General features: G+C 49.8%; 1 protein-coding gene across 1 annotated transcript in view; it reads right to left on the reverse strand.

Annotated features, from left to right (window-relative positions):
• LOC141270824 (uncharacterized) overlaps positions 1-22,710 on the reverse strand; it is a 42,330-nt gene that overhangs the window by 16,052 nt on the left and 3,568 nt on the right. Inside the window, exon 3 of the mRNA XM_073680926.1 lies at positions 19,285-19,375. Coding sequence (XP_073537027.1) covers positions 19,285-19,375 — 91 coding nt within the window. The remainder of the gene's footprint in view (positions 1-19,284; positions 19,376-22,710) is intronic.

Raw genomic sequence — 22,710 nt, forward strand, 5'->3', positions numbered from 1 at the left:
TTTGCTCATCTCTGTCCACCGCGTCTGCGGTTTTCGCTTTGCTCAGCTCTGTCCACCGCGTCTGCGGTTTTCGCTTTGCTCAGCTCTGTTTACCGCGTCTGCGGTTTTCGCTTTGCTCAGCTCTGTCCACCGCGTCTGCGGTTTTCGCTTTGCTCAGCTCTGTCCACCGCGTCTGCGGTTTTCGCTTTGCTCAGCTCTGTCCACCGCGTCTGCGGTTTTCGCTTTGCTCAGCTCTGTCCACCGCGTCTGCGGTTTTCGCTTTGCTCAGCTCTGTCCACCGCGTCTGCGGTTTCAAATTGGTCTCCCAGTCTGTACTGGACCCTACCCAGCCTGCGCCCTAGTCTGCCTGTTCCTGTATTCCCCGGTGTGGGTCAACAGCCGTGTCCGGAGTCTGACCTGGAGTAGACCCTGGTTCCTCTGCTCGGTTTCTCCCTGGTGCACTGGCGTCGTATGCCGTCGTGCGACCTTGGTCGGATCGGGCAGATACTTAGTTACGCCCCTCCAGGCACTCTCCGGTTCATGGCACAGTGGAATCACTACATAAACACGCACACGCCAGTCAGTCCGGGCGTGTGCATTACAGCATGCTCAGGCCATGGTTCCCGTTGAGCCCCACGGCCTTCGATCTCTGAGACGTTTTCCAGCGAATACATGCATTAAAAATAAATAATTTTTTTTTTCTCTAGCTGAGTTCCAGGCGAACTACGCACCCGTCCAGATGGATCTATCAGCTCTCGTTCCTGCAGATCCGCCACGGTACTATGGGGATCCAAGACAGAGTCGTGCATTTGTGGAGCAATGCATGCTACACTTCAAGTTCTACCCTCTTTGTTTTCCCACCGATCGGGTTAAGGTGGGATTCATTATGTCTAACCTAGCGGGTGATGCCTTGGAATGGATCAACCCCCTATTGGAAACACAGGATCCTATCGTCCTCGACATAATGGCCTTCCTGGTGGCCTTTCTAATGGTCTTCGATGATCCTAACCCGGAGGCTCCTGCTGAAGCTTCACTTCCCATCCCGGAGCAGCCCCGATGGGTAATGTGTGTGGGTAGCGCACTAGTCCTCCTGCCCGAAGAGACTACTGCCCAATCAGAATCCACACAGGATGACTACGCTCTCCGGAATACTTCTCCCAACCTTAAGAGGCAGTCCAGACGTGCTAGGCGTACAGGCAAGCCGTCACGCCAGGGTCTGTCCTCCCAAAGACCTCCTGACCCCAACCTTGAAGTCCCTGTTGAAGCTTCATTTCCCAGAATCCCGGAGGAGCCCTGATGGGTAATGTGCGTGGGTTGCGCACCAGTTCTCCTGCCCGAAGAGACTGCTGCCCACCCAGAATCCACACAGGAGGACTTCCTGCACCTGGTATCTGATACTTCACCCACTTTAATAGGTGAGCCTGTCCAAGGGTACTCCGAAGCAGAGGTTACCCCCGAGTCTCTACACCCCTCTGACCAGGCGGAGGACCTCCAGTTGTCTCCTGAACCCTTCGGGGTGCTATCTGGTAGCGAATGGACAGAGACTTTCCTATACTCTGCACCTGATACCTCGCCCGCTTCATTCAGTGAGTCCGACCTAGTGTACTCCGAAGCAGAGGTTACCCCCGAGTCTCTACACCCCTCCGACCAGGCGGAGGACCTCCAGTTGTCTCCTGAACCCTTTGGGGTGCTACCTGGTAGCGAATGGACAGAGACTTTCCTATACTCTGCACCTGATACCTCGCCTGCTTCGTCCAGTGAGTCCGACCTAGTGTTCTCCGAAGCAGAGGTTTCCCCCGAGTCTCTACACCCTTCCGACCAGGCGGAGGACCTCCAGTTGTTTCCTGAACCCTTCGGGGTGCTACCTGATAGCGAATGGACAGAGACTATCCTATACTCGGTATCTGATACCTCGCCCGCTTCTTCCAGTGAGTCCGACCTAGTGTACTCCGAAGCAGAGGTTACCCCCGAGTCTCTGCACTCTTCCGACCCGGCGGAGGACCCCCAGTTGTTTCCTGAATCCTCTGGGGTACCACCTGATAACAAAGAGACAGTGACTTTTCTACACCTTGTACCGGATACCTCGCCCATTTCATCCTGTGAGCTTGACAAGATGTACCCCGAAGCAGAGGTTACCCCCGAGTCTCTGCACCCCTCCAACCCGTCGGAGGGCTTCCAGTTGTCTCCTGAACCCTCTGGGGTGCTACCTGATAATAAGTGGAGAGAGACTTCCTTGTGTGCTATTCCTGGTACTCCCCCCGTTTCGTCTGTTGCTGAGGATGGCTGGATAGGAGGTAGCATCCTAGCTACCCAGAGGAGACCAGTTTTTCCGGTGGACAGTGGAAGTGATCTCCTTGAAGTAAAGGATTGGCCCTCGAATTCCCTGCGGAACATTCTGGCAGGCCTGAAGAAGAGGGGGTGTAAGGGGGGGGTACTGTAACATACCTGGCGGCGTCCTTGCATAGTGGTCCATCTCCCACTGTGCAAGAGCGCGCACTTGATCTCCAGTCCAGTTTGCTAGCCTGGCTTCCCTCCATGCTGTCTGTTTGCCTCTGTGTCTGCTGCTTAAGGGCGGCGCCCGATCACTTCCTGCTTTTTGTACCTGCTGCAGGCACACCCCTTGTGCGTCCTCAGCCTATTGCTGTCTGCCATCTGGTATTTAACCCAGCTGCTCCAATGAATCCCTGCCTGAGCATTGTGTTCTATCAGTTGGCCTTTGGTCACTGATATGCCAGGTCCCGTTTATGTTTCCTGCCTTCGGTATCAGTTCCCGTGTCTGAACTGTGTCCTGTCTGTATTATCTTCTAGCTTGTTGTCTTCTGCCTATCCTGGAGGCTGTATTTCCAGGCCTGTGTGAACTCGCTCCTGCCTGTTTGTTCCGCCTTCTAGGGACCGCATACCTAGACCCGCTCCTGTATCTTGCTGCTGTGTCTGTTCTTGTCTGAATACTCTCCTAGCCTGTTTTGTTTTTCTCTATGTTCGTACTTTCCCTTTTTTCTGCAGAGTCTGAACTCGTACCTAACTCTTGCTCGTTGTCACTGTACTTCCGTTTGTGAGTTTGTGGTCCACTCGCTACTTCTCTGCAAGTACCCTGTGGGTATCTGGTTCTGCCTTTCCCTTCTAGTCTGTTCCGTGTGTACAGAGCCCTGTCCCCACCGCGTCTGCGGTTTTCGCTTTGCTCATCTCTGTCCACCGCGTCTGCGGTTTTCGCTTTGCTCATCTCTGTCCACCGCGTCTGCGGTTTTCGCTTTGCTCAGCTCTGTCCACCGCGTCTGCGGTTTTCGCTTTGCTCAGCTCTGTCCACCGCGTCTGCGGTTTTCGCTTTGCTCAGCTCTGTCCACCGCGTCTGCGGTTTCAAATTTGTCTCCCAGTCTGTACTGGACCCTACCCAGCCTGCGCCCTAGTCTGCCTGTTCCTGTATTCCCCGGTGTGGGTCAACAGCCGTGTCCGGAGTCTGACCTGGAGTAGACCCTGGTTCCTCTGCTCGGTTCCTCCCTGGTGCACTGGCGTCGTATGCAGTTGTGCGACCTTGGTCGGATCGGGCAGATACTTAGTTATGCCCCTCCAGGCACTCTCCGGTTCATGGCACAGTGGAATCACCACATAAACACGCACACGCCAGTCAGTCCGGGCGTGTGCATTACACATTATACCGCGTGGAGGACCATGGCGAGTGCATTATACCGCGTAGAGGACCATGACGAGTGTCTTATACCGCGTGGAGGACCATGACGAGTGTCTTATACCGCGTGGAGGACCATGACGAGTGTAACGGGTCCGGGAGGCGGAACCTCTGAGCTACTATACAAGGGGGCGGCCCTTGTAAGGGAGCGGGTGGCAGTCTCTGGATGAACGGACAGGGAGATACGGCAAGTGATCAGGGCAGTCTCTGGGTGAACGGACAGGGAGATACGGCAAGTGATCAGGGAAGTCTCTGGGTAAGGGGTAGGTACGACCTGTGATGGCAGAGCCTCCGGGTAGGCTAGCAGGCAGATGGTAGATTGGTGCTCCCAGGTGAGCAAGCGAGAGTCTCTGGAATAGCAGGTGGTCACGGCACGTGACGGCGGAGCCTCCGGGCTGGCAGGCAGGCAGGTAACGGAGAAGCGCTCCCAGGTGAGCGGGCAAGAGTCTCTGGAATAGCTGGTGGTCACCGCACGTGACAACGGGACCTCCGGGCTGGCAAGCAGGCAGGTAACGGAGATGCGCTCCCAGGTGAGCGGGCAAGAGTCTCTGAGATAGCTGGTGGTCACAGCACGTGACAACGGAGCCTCCGGGCTGGCAAGCAGGCAGGTAACGGAGAAGCGCTCCCAGGTGAGCGGGCAAGCTGGTCCATAGACAGACTGACCGGAGTAGTAAGGCAGACCGTCGGACCTCAGGCAAGCAGGCAGGTAGCTGATATGCGCTCCCAGGTGAGCGGGCAGGCTGGTCCTTAGACAGACTGACAGGAGTAGTAAGGCAGACCGTCGGACCTCAGACTGGCAGACAGGTAACAAGTATTCAGGCAGGAATCAGGCAGGTAACTGGCAGGAATCAGGCAGGTAACTGGCAGGTAACTGGCAACGGGACCTGAGGGCTGAAGCACAGGTGAGACACAGGTGCAAACAACATTGCTCGGGCACCTCCATTTTGGAGGAGGTGCCTTATATATGATGAAGTCCTCCGGCCATTGGCCGGGGACTCCTTAGGACGGCGCGCGCGGCCCCTTTAAGAGGAGGGGAGCGCGCGCGCGCGCGCCCTAAGCACAGGGGCCGGGAAGGAGCGCGCGCTGAGAGCAGAGCGGGAGGAGGACGCCGGGAAGGAGCGCGCGCTGACAGCAGAGCGGGGAGAGGACGCCGGGCACGGAGCAGAGCAGGAGGAGGACGCCGGGACGGAGCGCGCGCTGCCAGCAGAGCGGGGAGAGGACGCCGGGACGGAGCGCGCGCTGACAGCAGAGCGGTGAGGGGAGCAGCGTCCCTGCCTAGCAGAGGGCAGGGACGCCAGCGCTACAGTACCCCCCCCTTTAGGCCCCCCCTTTTTTAGGCCAGACAGAAATTTAGCTAGGATGAGAGGGGCATGGATATTCTCCCGGGGCTCCCACGTTCTCTCCTCAGGACCAAACCCCCTCCAATCTACCAAGAAAAAGGTCTTTCCTCTTACCCTTTTGGTGGCAAGAATGTTCTCTACCTCAAACTCGTCCTCAGCAGAAACCGGAGCAAGAGGCGTACCTGTAGACTTAGAAAAAGAGTTAAGTACCACAGGTTTGAGGAGAGATACATGGAAGGAGTTAGGGATCCGTAAGTTGGCCGGGAGTTTCAATTTATAGGCCACCGGGTTGATCTGACTGATAACCTCCAGTGGGCCGATGAACCGAGGCCCCAACTTATAGGAAGGGATCTTGAGCCGGACATATTTGGACGAGAGCCAGACTTTATCCCCAGGACGGAATTGAGGAGGATCCAGACGTCCTTTGTCAGCGTGCCTTTTCATACGCTCGGATGACAGAAGGAGTGCGGACCGGGTACTCTCCCATATGGAGAAAGACTCGCTCTTGTGATTGTTGTACGAGAATTCGGCCCTTGGCAGGAGATCCACCCAGTCAGAATGGTGAGCATTAACGAAGTGCCGGAGGTAACTGGTCAGGTTCTGATTGATCCGCTCCACTTGACCATTAGACTGTGGGTGGTAAGCGGAGGAGAAGTCCAGAGTGACGTCTAGCAATTTACAAGTGGCTCTCCAGAAACGAGAAGTGAACTGTACTCCTCGATCCGACACGATGTGACGGGGCAGGCCATGAAGACGGAAGATGTGGCGGATAAAGACTCTGGCCAGCTCGGGTGCAGACGGAAGACCTGGCAGGGGAATGAAGTGAGCCATCTTGGAAAAGCGGTCAGCGACCACCCAAATGACCGTACAACCGGCAGAGACGGGCAGATCAGTTACGAAGTCCATCGCTATATGCTGCCAGGGGGCAGCAGGTGCTGGCAGAGGAAGAAGGCGGCCGGCCGACAGGTGTCTCGGAACCTTGTTGCGGGCGCAGGACACACAGGCAGAAACAAAGTCCATAACATCCTTGTGCAGGTTAGGCCACCAGTAGTGCCGGGTAATAAGCTGGAGGGTCTTTTTCTGACCGGCGTGGCCAGCTAGTTTAGACGAATGACCCCAGTGTAGGATCCTCTCCCGATCAGGTACCGATACGAACGTCTTACCAGGAGGGAGACAATTTAGACTCACGGGGGCCACCTGCATTACTCTGGCGGGATCTATGGGGCAGTCACATGGTCTACGAGGTGGTAATGTCTCTGCCTCCTCCATATCAAAGACATCAGCACAAGACCAATAAGGAATCGGAAGTCCAGGTAGATTAGCTGGGATAGGAGAGGGACGAACGGAATGAACGGGAACCAGACAGGTTTTATGACAGTCTTGTCCCCAGCGAAGGACTTCTCCGGTTTGCCAGTCAAGCACGGGTGCATGTCTCTGGAGCCAAGGCAGACCTAGCAAGAGGGCGTGAGAGAGTCCAGGCAGAACGTGAAGGGAGATACTCTCTGAATGCAGCATACCCACTTGCAGAGTAATGGATTCGGTGATGAATTGGATGGGGCGAGATAAGAGGCCCCCATCCACGGCAACAACAGACAAGGGTACAGCCAGAGGTTTGGTGGGGATGCGGTATTTCTCCACCAGGGACAGTGAAATAAGATTTCCGGCTGCTCCAGAGTCAAGTTGGGCTAGTTCGGAATAACGATTCTCCCCGCAGATGATTGAGACAGACAGCAGCAGGGATGGAGAGGATTTATTTTTGTCTAGATCAAGTCCTCTGAGCGAACCTAGACACAGGCGTTCTCCCGACCTCTCCGGGCAGGCACGGATCCGATGCTCCTTACTGCCACAGTAGAAGCAGCTCCCCTCGGCACGGCGAAAGTCCTGACGGGATTTGACCATCTTGGTCTGGTCGACCTGCATAGGCTCAGGAGAGTGTACCTGGGGAGAAACGGAAGGAGTGACGGGTTTCAGAAAAGTAGGACCCAGACGTGGAAGCCCCTTTTCACGGGTGACCTCTTTGGCACGTTCCTGGAACCGTAGGTCAATCCGGGTGGCAAGAGTTATTAGGTCATCGAGAGTGGTAGGAATGTCCCGACCAGCAAGTTCATCTTTAATACGGCCGGACAGACCCTCCCAGAAGACGGATACCAGAGCTTCGTTATCCCAGGCCAGCTCCGAGGCAAGGGTGCGGAACCGTATGGCATATTGACCCACGGTGAGGCTTCCCTGACGGAGGCGTAGCAGAGATGATGCGGATGAGGTCCTCCGTCCGGGTTCGTCGAAGGCTTTCCGGAAAGCCGTGAGAAAGGCAGGCAAGTCGGACACCAGGGGGTCTCCTCTCTCCCACAGAGGATTTAGCCAGGCCAGAGCCTCCCCGGTGAGATGGGACATGATGAATGCAATTTTGGCTCGGTCGGAGTTAAACTGGTGGGACAATAGTTCAAAATGCAGGGTGCACTGATTTATGAAGCCCCGAGCCAGGACGGAGTCGCCTCCGAAGCGAGGAGGTGCAGAGAGCCGGGGTCCGGAAAAGGATACCATGGTACTGGCCGTAGTTGCAGGATCAGACAGGGTGTTCAGGCGAGTATTAACATTCCGCAGATGACCCAGGATGGCCTCCTGTTGGGACTTCAGACGGGACAGTTCAAGACAGAGGTCCGAGAGCGAGGGAGCTTGGGTGCCACCGGGTTCCATGGCCCGAGCAAACTGTAACGGGTCCGGGAGGCGGAACCTCTGAGCTACTATACAAGGGGGCGGCCCTTGTAAGGGAGCGGGTGGCAGTCTCTGGATGAACGGACAGGGAGATACGGCAAGTGATCAGGGCAGTCTCTGGGTGAACGGACAGGGAGATACGGCAAGTGATCAGGGAAGTCTCTGGGTAAGGGGTAGGTACGACCTGTGATGGCAGAGCCTCCGGGTAGGCTAGCAGGCAGATGGTAGATTGGTGCTCCCAGGTGAGCAAGCGAGAGTCTCTGGAATAGCAGGTGGTCACGGCACGTGACGGCGGAGCCTCCGGGCTGGCAGGCAGGCAGGTAACGGAGAAGCGCTCCCAGGTGAGCGGGCAAGAGTCTCTGGAATAGCTGGTGGTCACCGCACGTGACAACGGGACCTCCGGGCTGGCAAGCAGGCAGGTAACGGAGATGCGCTCCCAGGTGAGCGGGCAAGAGTCTCTGAGATAGCTGGTGGTCACAGCACGTGACAACGGAGCCTCCGGGCTGGCAAGCAGGCAGGTAACGGAGAAGCGCTCCCAGGTGAGCGGGCAAGCTGGTCCATAGACAGACTGACCGGAGTAGTAAGGCAGACCGTCGGACCTCAGGCAAGCAGGCAGGTAGCTGATATGCGCTCCCAGGTGAGCGGGCAGGCTGGTCCTTAGACAGACTGACAGGAGTAGTAAGGCAGACCGTCGGACCTCAGACTGGCAGACAGGTAACAAGTATTCAGGCAGGAATCAGGCAGGTAACTGGCAGGAATCAGGCAGGTAACTGGCAACGGGACCTGAGGGCTGAAGCACAGGTGAGACACAGGTGCAAACAACATTGCTCGGGCACCTCCATTTTGGAGGAGGTGCCTTATATATGATGAAGTCCTCCGGCCATTGGCCGGGGACTCCTTAGGACGGCGCGCGCGGCCCCTTTAAGAGGAGGGGAGCGCGCGCGCGCGCGCCCTAAGCACAGGGGCCGGGAAGGAGCGCGCGCTGAGAGCAGAGCGGGAGGAGGACGCCGGGAAGGAGCGCGCGCTGACAGCAGAGCGGGGAGAGGACGCCGGGCACGGAGCAGAGCAGGAGGAGGACGCCGGGACGGAGCGCGCGCTGCCAGCAGAGCGGGGAGAGGACGCCGGGACGGAGCGCGCGCTGACAGCAGAGCGGTGAGGGGAGCAGCGTCCCTGCCTAGCAGAGGGCAGGGACGCCAGCGCTACAACGAGTGTCTTATACCGCGTGGAGGACCATGACGAGTGTCTTATACCGCGTGGAGGACCATGACGAGTGTCTTATACCGCGTGGAGGACCATGACGAGTGTCTTATACCGCGTGGAGGACCATGACGAGTGTCTTATACCGCGTGGAGGACCATGACGAGTGTCTTATACCGCGTGGAGGACCATGACGAGTGCATTATACTGTGTGGAGGACCATGGCGAGTGCATTATACTGTATACAGGACCATGGGGAGAGCATTATACTGCGTGGAGGACCATGGGGAGTTCATTATACTGCGTGGAGGACCATGGGGAGTTCATTATACTGCGTGGAGGATCATGGCGAGTGCATTATACTGCGTGGAGGACCATGGAGAGTGTCTTATACTGTGTGGAGGACCATGGCGAGTGTATTATACTGTGTGGAGGACCATGGCGAGTGCATTATACTGTGTGGAGGACCATGGTGAGTGTCTTATACTATGTGGAGGACCATGGTGAGTGTCTTATACTGAGTGGAGGACCATGGTGAGTGCATTATACTGTATGGAGGATCATGGCGAGTGCATTATACTGTGTGAAGGACCATGGCGAGTGCCTTATAATGTATGGAGGACCATGGCGAGTGCATTATACTCTCTGGAGTGTGGAGAGGTGTGGGGCCATTATATTGTATGTAGGCCCATTATACTGCATGGAGGGCTGTGTGGGGGTCACAGTTGGGGGATCATACTGTGTTGGGGTCACCATACTTTGCCTTGGGAGTTGAGGTGGGGTACAATAGGGTCATTATACTGTGAATGTGGAGGAATTCACCATGGGGGTATCATACTGTGTTTGGGGACACTTTTGTTGGCATTGTTGGCATCACACTTTATGGGGCAATGAAAAAGGAATCTAGGACTTCAGCAGGAGGAAAATTACTATGTAAAGGCTGCAAAGTTGTGAGATCTGCTCTTCTGTGACCCCGACAATTATTTACTTTTTTTTTGGGGGGGGGGGGGCCCAATTAGAACTTCTGCTATGGGGCCCCATGATTCCTATGTGCGCCCCTGATGGCGGTGTCTAAAAATCACTAAAGTTGACAAATCCCCGGGCCCGGATGGGATACACCCGCGAGTACTGCAGAAATTAAGTAACGTCGTAGATAGACCATTATTTTTAATCCTTAAAGATTCCATAATAACAGGGTTTGTACCATAGGACTGGCGTATAGGAAATGTGGTGCCAATATTCAAAAAGGGGACAAAAACCAAACTTGGAAATTATAGGCCAGTAAGCTTAACCTCTACTGTGGGTAAAATCCTGGAGGGTTTCATAAGAGATGCTATACTAGAGTATCTGAAGAAGAATAACCTCATGACCCAATATCAACATGGGTTTACGAGGGACCGTTCCTGTCAAACTAATCTGATCAGTTTTTATGAGGAGGCAAGTTCTGGACTGGACCAAGGAAATGTAGTGGATGTTGTGTATATGGACATTTCAAAAGCTTTTGATACGGTTCCACACAAAAGGTTGATACATAAAATGAGAACAATGGGGATAGGGGAAAATATATGTATGTGGGTTAAGAATTGGCTCAGTGATAGGAAACAAAGGGTGGTTATTAATGGAACACACTGAGACTGGGTCTCAGTTAACAGTGGGGTACCACAGGGGTCAGTATTGGGCCCCCTTCTTTTTAACATATTTATTAATGACCTTGTAGGGGGCATACAGAGTAATATTTCAATATTTGCAGATGACACTAAACTCTGCAGGGTAATCAATACAGAGGAGGACAATTTTATATTACAGGAGGATCTATGTAAACTAGAAGCTTGGGCTGATAAATGGCAAATGAGCTTTAATGGGGATAAATGTAAGGTAATGTACTTGGGCAGAGGAAACAAAATGTATAATTATATGCTTAATTGTAAAACACTGGGCAAAACTGTCACTGAAAAAGACCTGGGTGTATTGGTGGACGACAAGCTCACGTTTGGTGACCAGTGTCAGGCTGCTGCTGCAAAGGCAAATAAAATAATGGGATGCATTAAAAGAGGCATAGATGCTCATGAGGAGAAGATAATTTTACCTCTATACAAGTCATTAGTGCGACCACACTTAGAATACTGTGTACAGTTCTGGTCTCCGGTGTATAAGAAAGACATAGCTGAACTAGAGCGGGTGCAGAGAAGAGCGACCAAGGTTATTAGAGGACTGGGGGGTCTGCAATACCAAGACAGGTTATTACACTTGGGGTTATTTACTGTGGAAAAAAGAAGGCTTAGGGGTGATCTTATTACTATGTACAAGTATATGAGGGGACAGTACAAAGACCTTTCTACTGATCTTTTTACTCTGAGGCCTGAGACGGGGACAAGGGGGCATCTTCTACGTCTGGAGGAAAGAAGGTTTAATCATAATCACAGACGGGGATTCTTTACTGTAAGAGCAGTGAGACTATGGAACTCTCTGCCGTATGAAGTTGTAATGAGTGATTCACTGTTAAAATTTAAGAAGGGCATGGATTCCTTTCTTGAAAAGTATAATATTACAGGTTATATATACTAGATTCCTTGATAGGGCGTTGATTCAGGGAACTAGTCTGATTGTCGTATGGAGTCGGGGAGGAATTTTTTTCCCCAATGTGGAGCTTATTGTTTGCCACATGTTTTTATTTTTTGCCTTCCTCTGGATCAACATGTTAGGCTATGGGTTGAACTAGATGGACTTAGTCTTCCTTCAACCTTAAAAACTATGTTACTATGACACCCGGCGGCAATCGTGCGGCACAGCTCCTGTGCACGCAAAATCGCATGGGCATATCTATACATCCAAGGTCGGTAAGATCTTACCGACCTGGATGTATGGATAAGTCCAATGTCGTGAAGAGGTTAAAGGGTGATGAGCAAGGCAATCCCTGGGATCTGGAAAATGGGGTATATAGCACCAAGTTTGTTTGTGGTCACCATCTTTTGAGCTGCCAGGTGACCATGAACAGTGTCCCAATACATTGTGTCTGCAAACTACTCCAACAAAATCTGCATTCCAATAACTAAATGGCGCATCTTCCTTTCTTAACCTGCCAGGTGCTCAGACAGTAGTGTACAATCGTATATAATGTATCATCGGATTTGGCTGCGGAATGCATTCCAACAGCAGGAAGACTGTGTTCTGAGTGGGTGGAGTGCGTTCCAGAACAGGGGAGTTTGCGTTTCACTGTGGGATGAGGGATGGACGCCGTGCAGGACTATAGGACAAAAGAATAATAAGCCTGGAAATATCACAGGAGGCGAACAGGTGTAAGTGGATCAGCCTGTGGGCCGTGGAGGATGATGATCAGTGATTAAAATAAGGAGAAGCCGTTCTGCAACATAAAGAATACAAAATAAATACCAGGATAATGAAAGAAAATTAATCTCCCTTAAATGACATGCAAATACTGTATCTCAAAACACATATATGTACACTCCAACAGTGAAAAACTCATGGTTAACAAGAACAATGTGGTACATCTTATGCAGTTCTCCCATCACAGGAATGACAATAAATTATAATCCATATTGAGCCCCCTGGGGGTAAGAGTTTGAAGTTCATGGATCCAAAAGGCCTCCCTTATCTTCAGTAGGCGTACAAGGTCACCTCCGCGTGTAGGGGGAAGCACCAGTTCAATGACCTGGAACTTGAGTTGAGATACTTATTATACAGTGTAAGGTGGCGGTGTTCACACAGTGCAGTAACTGAGGCAGTGACCCAAGCAAGTCCAACATAAGCAGCTTTTATTCAGCAGACTCACGGGTAAACAGAAAAGTCCTCCGGTTCGCAGCCGGGTTAACACAAGTCCATAACAACGGGCTCAGAGCCTGACGGGTGCAGAGCCTTCCCAGGCATGGGTTCAGCTACTCACAGGTCCACCAAGCTTTCCTGCTATGCTCCTAGCAGGTTCCAACACTGAACAACACTAATCCTTAATGTAGGGTTTTTAAAGGACCTGTGGCAAGAGCCACTGGAAAACCCGGGTTGGAGTGAGGAGGCCGCCCCACTGCCTTCCTGTAGCCTCCTCTAAGAAATGAAGGCCCTGCCGGGTTTTACTTAATCTGCCTTAGCCAGATAGCCTGACCAGGTCCATGCTCACCTTCATTCCTGCATTGCAGCCGCAGCTGTGTCTGTGACTGCAATGCACTCCAATGGGTTTAATAGGTCTCTGCACATATTCTGGGGATATATTCCGTCCCTCGTATACGATCCCAGTCACTGCCTCACAACAGCTATTATGTGCACTCTATTGTAATGTTTTGGATTTTCAGATGATTATGAATTTCAGAAATACCTTATGACAGTTTGTTTCTAGTACTTTTTATGCTTTTGTCTGATATATGTAGTTTTTATTTTTATGTGTTTAAGCTGCAGTACACACTGATGAAGGTCTTAAGGACCAAAACGTTTGTACCTGTGTTGGACTAGTTAACTACTTTAAAATTATGCCTGTTTAAGTGCCAAGTTTCATTTGCCTTTTCAAAGGTTTTGGACCCTATTCCACCAGTGCTGCGGTTTTCTACACTATTATCTACTCCAGTACGTAAGCATGCTGAAGTGTCATGTCCTCTTCTACGTTCTCCAATATCATTGCACAATCTAACCTATCATGTGATTTCTTAAAAGTCCCCCCGTTGGAGATGCGAGGATGGAACTTGAAGCGAGAATTTAGCCACCTCCCCAGCATCGAGTTGCATTGTGCCACATTGACGGAATACTTGAGAGTATAAAGGATCCCAATGGGATTGATTCGTCCAACCCTGTATAGCGATTAGTCTGAGTACTGTTTGAAATTTGAACATATACTTAATAAATGCTCTTTCAATCTTATGACCCTAACAGTTGACTACTTACAGAAGGCTATTCTATCTATCAAGGAACAGGTAAAAAATATTGAGACTCAACTTGCTGCTACTAGCTCTACAACAAAACTCAGCACTCTACAAAACAAAATCAAGACGAGCATCGACCAGCGTCAAAGAGATAAGGAGAGCAAGAAAAGGAATAAGTTTGCGAGAGATACCGAAGATTATGAGCAAGAATGGGTCTATAGATGGCAAAACAGATACACCTCAAGAAATTATGCTCCCAGATTTGCCAAATCCACTACAGATTCTTCTACCTCCAGTTCGGACACGGACAGGAGGGACCTTTTTATCACTTCTGCTCATTATTTAGGTCAACGAAAAAGATATTACCGATGCAGAAGACCAGAAGAGGTGGCCAACACAAGCGGAAACATGGACTTCATCCGAGTTATCTGCTCCCAGGCACAGCACAGTTGGTGGTAAATATCTCCTCTAGGACTTTGAGTATTGCACAACTTCCTGTACTACAAATGGGGTTATTTTTTGTCACTAACAAGTACAACATATTAAATCTTGATATGGAGTTACAATGTTTTTATCTCTCACTACGCCTTAGGACACACTAGGCAATACCTTTTCTATTCCCTCTACCCTCTCTGATATTAATACCTTCATCACGGCTGCCAGTCTCTGCCTACGCCCCAAAAGTTCATACAGTCCTCCACATGGCTTATACGCGCTCGAGACCTTCATTGGTTTTGTGGATAGTGCCTTTCAGGACTAAAGTTCCAAGGTAGATAAAGGGCTGCTTCATTACCAGTCCAATATTTCTCCCCTTAACAGTCAGGTCCTCAGAAGCCTTCAGGAAGAGAGCAATCTTATCATCAAACCGGCAGACAAAGGGGGCGCCATAGTAGTGATGTATAAAGAGGATTATCTCCTGGAAGTCAATAGACAACTTAACGATAACTCCACATACCAACGACTACCCCATGACTCAACACATCAAGTCAGGACTGCAATAGCATCTGTGATGGAACATTTTCTCTCCAGAGGAGTGATTGATAGTAAGGCACATGATTTTCTCACTAAGCAACATCCCATCACACTTGCCTTTTATGTACTCCTCAAAATTCACAAAAGCCTTGACCATCCTCGCGGTCGTCCTATAGTAACCTCAACAGATTTGCTTCTTTCACCTTTAGCAATTTTCATAGACAAAATATTGACACCTTTAATTAAAAAAAAAGTCCCTCCTTTTTACTAGATACAGGAGCTTTTCTCAGTTTTATCACTGACCTAAAATGTGTCCCCCACTAAATGCATCTTGGTTTCTTTTGATATCAACAGCCTCTATACGGGCATTCCACACTACAAAGGTATACATGCTGTACACAGTCTGTTGCTTGAGTCACAGACAGATCATTGAACTTTGCATTGAACTCCTGACCTTAGTTCTTAACAAAAATTATTTCTTGTTCCAAGATACTTACTTCCTACAGACTAAAGGGACAGCAATGGGCTCTGACATGGCCCCCCTTATGCAAACTGTTATATGGCCACCTTCGAAGCCCAAATAGTTTACTCCAATCTATTCTTCCATACTCACTCCATCGCATGGAAACGTTACATCGATGACATTTTTTGCATATGCGGGGTGTCCACAGGAATCTATAAATGAGTTCTATGACCTTTTGAACTCCTCCTTGACAGACCTGCGCTTTACCATGACTCACAGATCTCATCAAATCAGTTTCCTGGATACCATGTTCCTCAAGGACTAACAAGGATTACTAATCACTGACATACACAAAACCTACCGATCGAAATGGTCACTTACACTTTTCGAGTAATCACTCTTTACAAATGAAATGGTCAATTCCAAAATCTCAGCTCCAGCGAGTAAATAGGATAGTGAGCAATGATCAATTACACTCAAAGAGGCTACCGGAAATGTGCCACAAATTTGAGGAAAGGGGCTATCCCCCCTGAAATCCTACACCAACATAACACACCTTCAGCCCACACCCTTCTTAAATTCATGAACCGGATTCGGTTTGTCCACACTTACCATCCGTTTGCATACATTTTGCCCAAAACCATCCAGAAACATTGGAACATTCTACAAACCGCTTATCCCCACATCCCAGAGTTCCAATAATCATTTTTTCCGTGTTTCAAAAGGGCACCCAATCTCAAGGATTCACTAGTTCATGTCGACATGGGCCCCACACATACAGGGGTCAAACAACGTTTTTTACAAATTCCTAAGGGGGACCTTCCACTGCTTGCAGTGCCACCAATGGAACAACGACCTACATGGGAACACAAATTTACCATCCCATACCGGTAAACAATACCCGGTCAAAGGGTATTTTACCTGTTACACCAACTTCATAGTATACCTCATTAAATGCCCTTGTGGTCTGGCATACATTGGTGAGAAGACACAACCACAAGCATAAGTCCACAATTAGATGTAAGAATCTACTACTACTCTTGCTACAACATTTTGTTACATTAGGCCATAACATATCTAAACTCAAGTTCCAGGTCATTGACCAGGTGCTTTCCCCTACACGAGGAGGTGAACGTGTACGCCTACTGAAGTAAGGGAGGCCTTTTGGATCCATGAACTTCAAACCCTTACCCCCAGGGGGCTCAATAGGGATTATGTTTTATTGTCATTCCTGTGATAATTTTAGAGAGCTGCACAAGTTGTACCACATTGTTGTCAGCCTTGAGTTTTTCACTGTTGGAGTGTACATATATGTGTTTTGAGATACAGTATTTGCATGTCATTTAAGGAATTTTCTTTCATTATCATGGTACTAATTTTGCTTTCTTTATGTTGCAGAACGGCTTCTCCTTATTTTAATCACTGATCATCATCCTCCATGGCCCACAGGCTGATCCACTTACACCTGTTCACCTCCTGTCATATTTCCAGGCTTATTATTCTTTTGTCCTATAGTCCTGCACGGCGTCCATCCCTCATCACACAGTGAAACGCAAACTCCCCTGTTTTGGAATGCACTCCACCCACTCAGAACACCGTTGCTGTTGCAATGCATGACACAGTCTCTGACATGCACATCCTGCACAGTGGAACAAACGCTTGCCCTCAGTTTCTCCAGCCACGCCTCCTCCTAAGCCTTCAGGCAATCGATAGCGGCGCTCGACATGTCGTCATTTCCGGTGACATCACTGCTATCCAGACACCGCCTCCTATCACTTCAGTCCACATCTTGGAACGTTACACTAGCGTTTCACCCTGACTGGTCTCCTGGGACATTAGGTCCCGCCCTCTGACCACATATACTAGACTTTCTCCTCCCTTGACATGGCGACCTTAGGAACCAGCGGGGAATACCACATTCCACGCCTGTCATACCTCCTGCTCTCACAACTGGGTATGTTTCTACATACAGTGGGTACGGAAAGTATTCAGACCCCTTTAAATTTTTCACTTTTTGTTTCATTGCAGCCATTTGGTAAATTCATTAAAGTACACTCTGCACCCCATCTTGACTGAAAAAAAACAAATGTAGAATTTTTTGCAAATTAAAAAAGAAAATCTGAAATACACGGTCATAAGTATTGAGACCCTTTGCTCAGACACTCATATTTAAGTCACATGCTGTCCATTTCCTTGTGATCCTGCTTGAGATGGTTCTACTCCTTCATTGGAGTCCAGCTGTATTTAATTAAACTGATAGGGCTTGATTTGGAAAGGCACACACCTGTCTATATAAGACCTCACAGCTCACAGTGCATGTCGGACCAAATGAGAATCATGAGCTCAAAGGAACTGCCCAAGGAGCTCAGAGACAGAATTGTGGCAAGGCACAGATCTGGCCAAGGTTATAAAAGAATTTCTGCATTACTCAAGGATTATGGAGGCCACTGTGCTCTTAGGAACCTTAAATGGAAGATGTTTGGGACCACCAGAAGTCTCCCTAGACCTGGCCGTCCAGCCAAACTGAGCAATCGTGGGAGAAGAGCCTTGGTGAGAGAGGTAAAGAAGAACCCCAAGATCACTGTGGCTGAGCTCCAGAGATGCAGTGGGGAGATGGGAGAAAGTGCCACAAAGTCAACTATCACTGCAGCCCTCCACCAGTCGGGCCATTATGGCAGAGTGGCCCGACGGAAGCCTCTCCTCAGTGCAAGACATATGAAAGCCCGCATACAGTTTGCTCAAAACCTATGACTATGAGAAATAAGATTCTCTGGTCTGATGAGACAAAGATAGAATTTTTTGGTGATAATTCTAAGCGGTATGTGTGGAGAAAACCAGGCACTGCTCATCACCTGCCCAATATAATCCCAACAGTGCAATATGGTGGTGGCAGCATCTTGCTGTGGGGGTGTTTTTCAGCTGCAGGCACAGGACGACTGGTTGCAATTGAAGGAAACATGAATGCGGCCAAGTACAGACATATCCTGGATGAAAACCTCTTCCAGAGTGCTCTGCACCTCAGGTTTGGCCAAAGGTTCACCTTCCAACAAGACAATGACCCTAAGCACACAGCTAAAATAACAAAGGAGTGGCTTCAGAACAACTATGTGACCATTCTTGACTGGCCCAGCCAGAGCCCTGACCTAAACGCAATTGAGCATCTTTGGAGAAACCTGAAAATGGCTGTCCACCAACGTTCACCCTCCAACCTGACGGAACTGGAGAGGATCTGTAAGGAAGAATGGCAGAGGATCCCCAAATCCAGGTGTGAAAAACTTGTTGCATCATTCCCAAGAAGACTCATGGCTGTACTAGCTCAAAAGGGGGCTTCTACTCAATACTGAGCAAAGGGTCTGAATACTTATGACCATGTGATATTTCAGTTTTTCTTTTTTAATAAATTTGCAAAAAATTTTACATTTCTGTTTTTTTTCAGTCAAGATGGGGTGCAGAGTGGACTTTAATGAGAAAAAAATGAACTTTTTAGAATTTACCAAATGGCTGCAATGAAACAAAGAGTGAAAAATTTAAAGGGGTCTGAATACTTTCCGTACCCACTGTATATCTGCTGGTACCTATTGGATAATCCCTATGAGGCTGGTGTTCTTATGGCTGTTTGTCTCCCTAGATCCTGTCTATCCACTGAGACACTGTGTACTTCCTGCTTTCACCTTTAACTATATTCCTAGCAGTCTGGTAGGTCACACTTATTATACAGCCATTATGTGCACTCTATTGCAATGTTTTTGATTTTCAGATAATTATGAATTTCAGAAATACCTTATGACAGTTTGTTTCTAGTACTTTTTATGCTTTTGTCTGATATATGTAGTTTTTACTTTTATTTCTTTATGCTGCAGCACACACTGATGAAGGTCTTGAGGACCAAAACAATTGTACCTGTGTTGGACTGCAATTAAATACTTTAAAATTATGCCTGTTTGAGTGCCAAGTTTCATTTGCTTTTTGAATGGATTTGGACCCTACTTGCGCACCTATTCCACCAGTGTTGCGGTTTTCTACACTATTATCTGAGATGAATCTGTGACTTCTCTGCATTTAGTGGTCAGTACTCACCTGGGTAGTCATATGTAGGAATCTCCTCTTTACACCGCTCATCACCCCTCACATATGTCTCTGTAGTATTAATATGGGTCAGATCTTCACCCTGAAACAAATATTGTAAAAGTCACTGTAGAGTCGGAGTCTTTGCCTCCTGCCGGGCAGAGACGCCGATCCCCTCACAGCCTCGGTCCCGGCGTCTTCCGGCTCCCCTGCTGCATCTGCCCGGGGTGTGCGCAGCACGCGCAGTTCCCCGGACACTGTTCTTGCCGTCCTAAAGAGTCCCCAGCCAATGGCCCCGGAGGACTGCTCCTATATTAGGCACCTCCTCGAAAATGGAGGTGCCGGTGCAAGGTTGTTGTTTGCGTGCTAACACTCTCCTCAGCCCTCAGGTTCCAGTGCCCGCCAGCCTGTGTATCTGCTGTGCCCGTCTGTTTGTCTATCAGCCGTGCCCGCCTGCTTGTCTACCTGCATCACCTGTAGACAACCAACAGGAGATTAGACACATAAAATATAACTTTTATTCGAATATGCTAAAAAGGACTCAATAGTCACCACAACAACAAACACAAAAACAAGACAAAATGCCAGGGAACAGGGATAAGTCACACATCAGTCAGGAAGGATTACGGGCTCTATCTGTCCCTATTTTGTCCCGAAATTCTCTCCCTTCCTAACAGCGGAGGTTGGCACCCTAATTTTTGCTCCGTGGCGCCCCCGCTCAACGTCGGTGTCCCTAATATCCCTGGTAAATATCTATCTTTATATTTAAAAAAACACAATCGTGAATAAAAGATAGAGAAAAGTGAACGTACAGATTAAGAAGCCGACAATTCATCATAGATATGCATTTAAGGAGACCCAAGTCTGTATATTGCGACAATAATAATAGCCCTGGGAATTTTTAAAAGGTAAGATTTGTCTCAAGATAGCTGGTTTATTACATTCATACATAAACCAGCATATACTAAATAACCAAAGCTAATAAAGCTGGTTCTGTTATATATGAGACTAATCCCCAGAAGTAATGCCCACAGACCGGTATCACATGTGCATCCTGCTCTATGTCGTTCTAAGTTGTCAGAGCCAGAATGTGATAGAGACTGTAACACATACAAGCAAAACAAATGACCAATTCTAAATGCATTAAAACAATCTCAATATCATTTAGTAAGGAATAGCATTTATCATTGGTAATGCATTATGTCACATCTCATAGATATCAAAGAAATAACACATATCATTGGTGATTCCTAATATCCTATCTCAGAAAATACAGGGACTTAGCACTTATCATAGATAGTCCCTCATATCATGTCCCAAATGCAAAAACAGTCTGATATCACAGCATATTCGAATAAAAGTTATATCTTAGGGGTCTAATCTCCTGTTGGTTGTCTAGTTTTGTAATTGGGCCCCGCTTATACATTCCTTGTTCAGGTGTTTAACCTGCATCACCTGCCTGTCTACAAGCCGTGCTCATCTGCTGTGCCTGTCGGCTTCGGCCATCAGTCCCATGGGAGTCGCCTGCTCACACACAAGGTCGGTCCCAGAGTTGCACCTGGTTCACCTTACCGGTCCCTCCTTGGTTCACGGAGTCGACTAAGCCGCCGTCTGGCCAGGGTTGGTCCAGGTAGGCACTTAGTTACGCCCCTCTGGTCCCTCTTTGTGTCACAGCACAGAGGTTCCACCACCCAGATCCGTAACAGTTTGCACAGGCCATGGAATCCGGTGTCTCCCAGGCTCCTTCGTTCTCAGACCTGTACCAAGAGGTCTCTCACCAGAGATCCCAACAGGATACTATCTTGTCCTATCTGCGGACAGTCAACTCTCACTTGGACGCGCTGTTCACCCCGACTGTGTCGGCCTCTAACCAAGCGGCACCCGCTCCGACGGCACCTCAACCTAGTGCCGCTGTGGCATCTGGCTTAGGACCCCGGCTTTCTGCTCCTCCACGTTTCGGTGGTGACCCTGCCCTATGTCGGGGCTTCATTAATCAGTGCACTCTGCACTTTGAACTCCTGGCACACCAGTTCACCTCCGACTGGGCCAGGGTGGCATTCATCATGTCTCATCTCACCGGAGAGGCGTTGGCGTGGCTTAACCCTCTGTAGGAGAGAGGGGATCCTCTGGTGTCCGACCTCCAGGCCTTCCTCGCGGCTTTCTGGAAGGTGTTCGATGAGCCTGGACGAAAATCTTCGACTGCCTCCTCTCTTCTCCGACTCCGCCAAGGGAGTCTCTCTGTGGGACAGTATGCCGCGCGTTTCCGCACCCTCGCATCTGAACTTGCCTGGAACAATGAGGCTCTGGTGTCCACCTTTTGGGAGGGCCTTTCTGGACGGATCAAGGATGATCTAGCCGGTCGTGACATACCTCCCTCTCTGGACGACCTGGTGTCATTAGCTACACGGATCGACATCCGTTTTCAGGAGCGTTCTAAGGACAAGACCCGTGAGAGGAGGCCCCTGCGCCTCGCACTGGCCTTCCAAAGGCCAGTCTCGCAACCAGCATCCCCTCCGGTGTCTTCTCCAGAGTCTATGCAAATAGACCAAGTTAACATGGTCAAGTCTCAGCAGGAGATCCGCCGTGCCGAGGGGAGTTGCTTCTACTGTGGCAGTATAGAGCATCTAATGTGCACCTGTCCGGTGAGACCGGGAAACTCCAGTGTCTAGGACCGCTTGGAGAGGTCGTCCTAGGCCAAAGTTCTTCCTCTCCACCTTTGACTCTGTCCGTTTCAGTTACTAGTGATGAGACCCGCTTCTTCGAGACTGCCTATCTGGATTCCGGAGCCGCTGGGAGCCTTATTCAACAGGCCGTTGTGGAGCGATATCAGATTTCTACCATACGTCTGGCTGATCCTTTAGCGGTTTCCTCTGTGGATGGAAAGCTTTTCTCTGAGACCATCTTGTTTGTCACTGAGCCTGTAACTCTTCAGGTGGGAATGCTACATTCGGAGAGGGTCTCCTTTTACATGCTGTCCGCTCTCTCTCTTATCCCCTCTTGCTTGGCCTGCCTTGGTTACAGAGACATGAGCCCGTCCTGAATTGGAGCTCGGGTGAGGTGCTCCATTGGGGTCAGGAATGTCATAAGTCCTGTCTGGTTCCGATTCGTCCTGTTTGACCTCCGTCTACTCAAGCTAACCTACCTGGTCTGCCGGCACCCTACTGGTCATATGCAGACATCTTTGATAAAAAGGAGGCAGAGACACTACCACCTCATAGGCCGTATGATTGCCCCATCGACCTAATACCTGGTGCTTCACCTCCTGGCGGGCGAATCTACCCCTTGTCGCTGGCCGAGACCCGTGCTATGTCTGAATACATAGAAGAGAATATTGCTAGGGGATTTATCCAGAAATCCACCTCTCCGGCTGGAGCAGGATTCTTCTTCGTCAAAAAGAAAGATGGCTCTCTTCGTCCATGTATGGACTATAGGGGACTA

The sequence above is a fragment of the Phyllobates terribilis genome, unplaced genomic scaffold, assembly GCF_046119375.1.
Source record: "Phyllobates terribilis strain yellow unplaced genomic scaffold, ASM4611937v1 Scaffold_5__5_contigs__length_657084704, whole genome shotgun sequence".
Classification (NCBI taxonomy): Eukaryota; Metazoa; Chordata; class Amphibia; order Anura; family Dendrobatidae; genus Phyllobates; species Phyllobates terribilis.